Genomic DNA, 1,671 nt, shown 5'->3' on the forward strand with positions numbered 1-1,671 from the left:
TGCGTTCTTGGCAAATAAGTAGAATAGACCAATTAGCAAGCTAATGGTCTACATGTTCACTTGCAGTAATAGTTATTTTTAACCGTTTTAAATAGCATGGAGCATTGGGTTTATTCTTACTGCTTTTCAAGGTTTTGAATTTGCTAAAATGAATTGAATCTAAAATGTGACACAACTTTAGGGATAAAGATGGATCATAATTAGTTGCCACTCGAAGGTGCATTTTGTAATGGGAAAACTAACCAGTGGGGGATGTGTTTTCCTTTTAAAAAACAAATAAGACAGGACACGAAGAGGAACTTAAGCCATTTTGTGTTGTCGCTTGCGTTCCCAGGTGGGAAAGGAGAAGTTCCACAAATCTCAGCATTGGGGCTTTTGCAACAATGTGAACATGCTGGTGAGCGAGGATAAACCTGGAATTGGTGGAGAACTGCTTCTCGGGCGAAAGACGAAGCCTAAATATAGTGTATTTCCTAAAGGAATGGGAAGTGATGCGCCATCCTGGGTAGCTTTTGATAAGCAGGTAAGTCCCACGACATTGGGAAAAATGGAGTCGTAAAATGTGGCATGTATGATATAGGAAGCGTTTGAGAAAATGCGAGTCCTCCATGTAAATGTTCAGGCTTATTCTTTTGAAAAGACCCATTCCAGAAGAAAAGTACCCTACAGCTCCCGTTTCTGACCAGGCCCACTGGTTGCTGGACACCACATGTTTCTCTTTCTTGGCTAAATGCTTATTAACCTTTCTCTTCCCCTTTCCCGTGGACAGGATAATCTGTCGTCCTAGAGAAAGAGTGTCCTAGAGTCTGGTCAGCGTGTCGCTTTTTGCTTCATGAGTTGCCATTAACGAAATCATGTTGTTTGATTTGGAACGTGCCATTAAATAGCAACAGAAAGATGTATTCTCTTTTCTGCGTACGAATTATGGCTCCCCATCCCTGAGAACCAAAGGGTGACATGGCATGAATTGCGGCAGTGAACGAAAGAGACGCCATTATTAGACAAGAGTGTGAACTTAATGTATATGCTTGTGAACATACCACACACATATCATGGTGTATTGATAACTGAAAAAGGTGATCCATTTGACTATCTTAAAAAGGGACTTAAGATCAAAGGGGAAAAAAAAACCGCAAGGTGACCAGTTATTTCCCGTAAGATAGCAGACTGGATATGTTGTTTTTATGAGACAACCCTATATCATGGCCTCATGTCCTGTTCTCCAAAAAGGAACCTATTATTAGATTATTTAAGTTCTGAAATTAAAAAATAATTCAGGACTATGGGGCTCCTGGGTGGCCCAGTTGAGTGTCCGACTCTTGGTTTGGGCTCAGGTTGTGATCTCAGGGTCCTCGGATGAAGCCCTGCATCAGGCTCCGCACTGAGCGGGGATTCTGCTTGGGATTCTCTCCCTTGCCCCCCCTGCCCACTCGAGTGCGTGCGTGCTGTCTCTCGCTCTCTCTAAAATAAATCTTAAAATAATTCAGGACTAGATAAAGAATTCAAACCTCAATAACCTAAGTTTACCAGGTGGTTTTTAGCAGCCTTAGCATGGATTAGTTGGTAATACTTTGATTCCGATTAAAATGTCTTCAAATTTGGTAGAAGTGACGTATTCTGTGTCATCTGTGTTACGGCTGATTAATTAGAGTGCATTTTTTTTTTTTTTTT

General features: G+C 41.2%; 1 protein-coding gene across 1 annotated transcript in view; it reads left to right on the top strand.

The window, feature by feature from the left end:
• Window positions 1–1,671, top strand: part of EFHC2 (EF-hand domain containing 2) — a 195,873-nt gene that overhangs the window by 38,131 nt on the left and 156,071 nt on the right. The window contains exon 2 of the mRNA XM_040632735.1: window positions 335–523. Within this exon, the coding sequence (XP_040488669.1) occupies window positions 335–523 (189 nt within the window). The remainder of the gene's footprint in view (window positions 1–334; window positions 524–1,671) is intronic.

Source organism: Ursus maritimus (genome assembly GCF_017311325.1).
Source record: "Ursus maritimus isolate PB19 chromosome X unlocalized genomic scaffold, ASM1731132v1 scaffold_X1, whole genome shotgun sequence".
Lineage (NCBI taxonomy): Eukaryota > Metazoa > Chordata > Mammalia > Carnivora > Ursidae > Ursus > Ursus maritimus.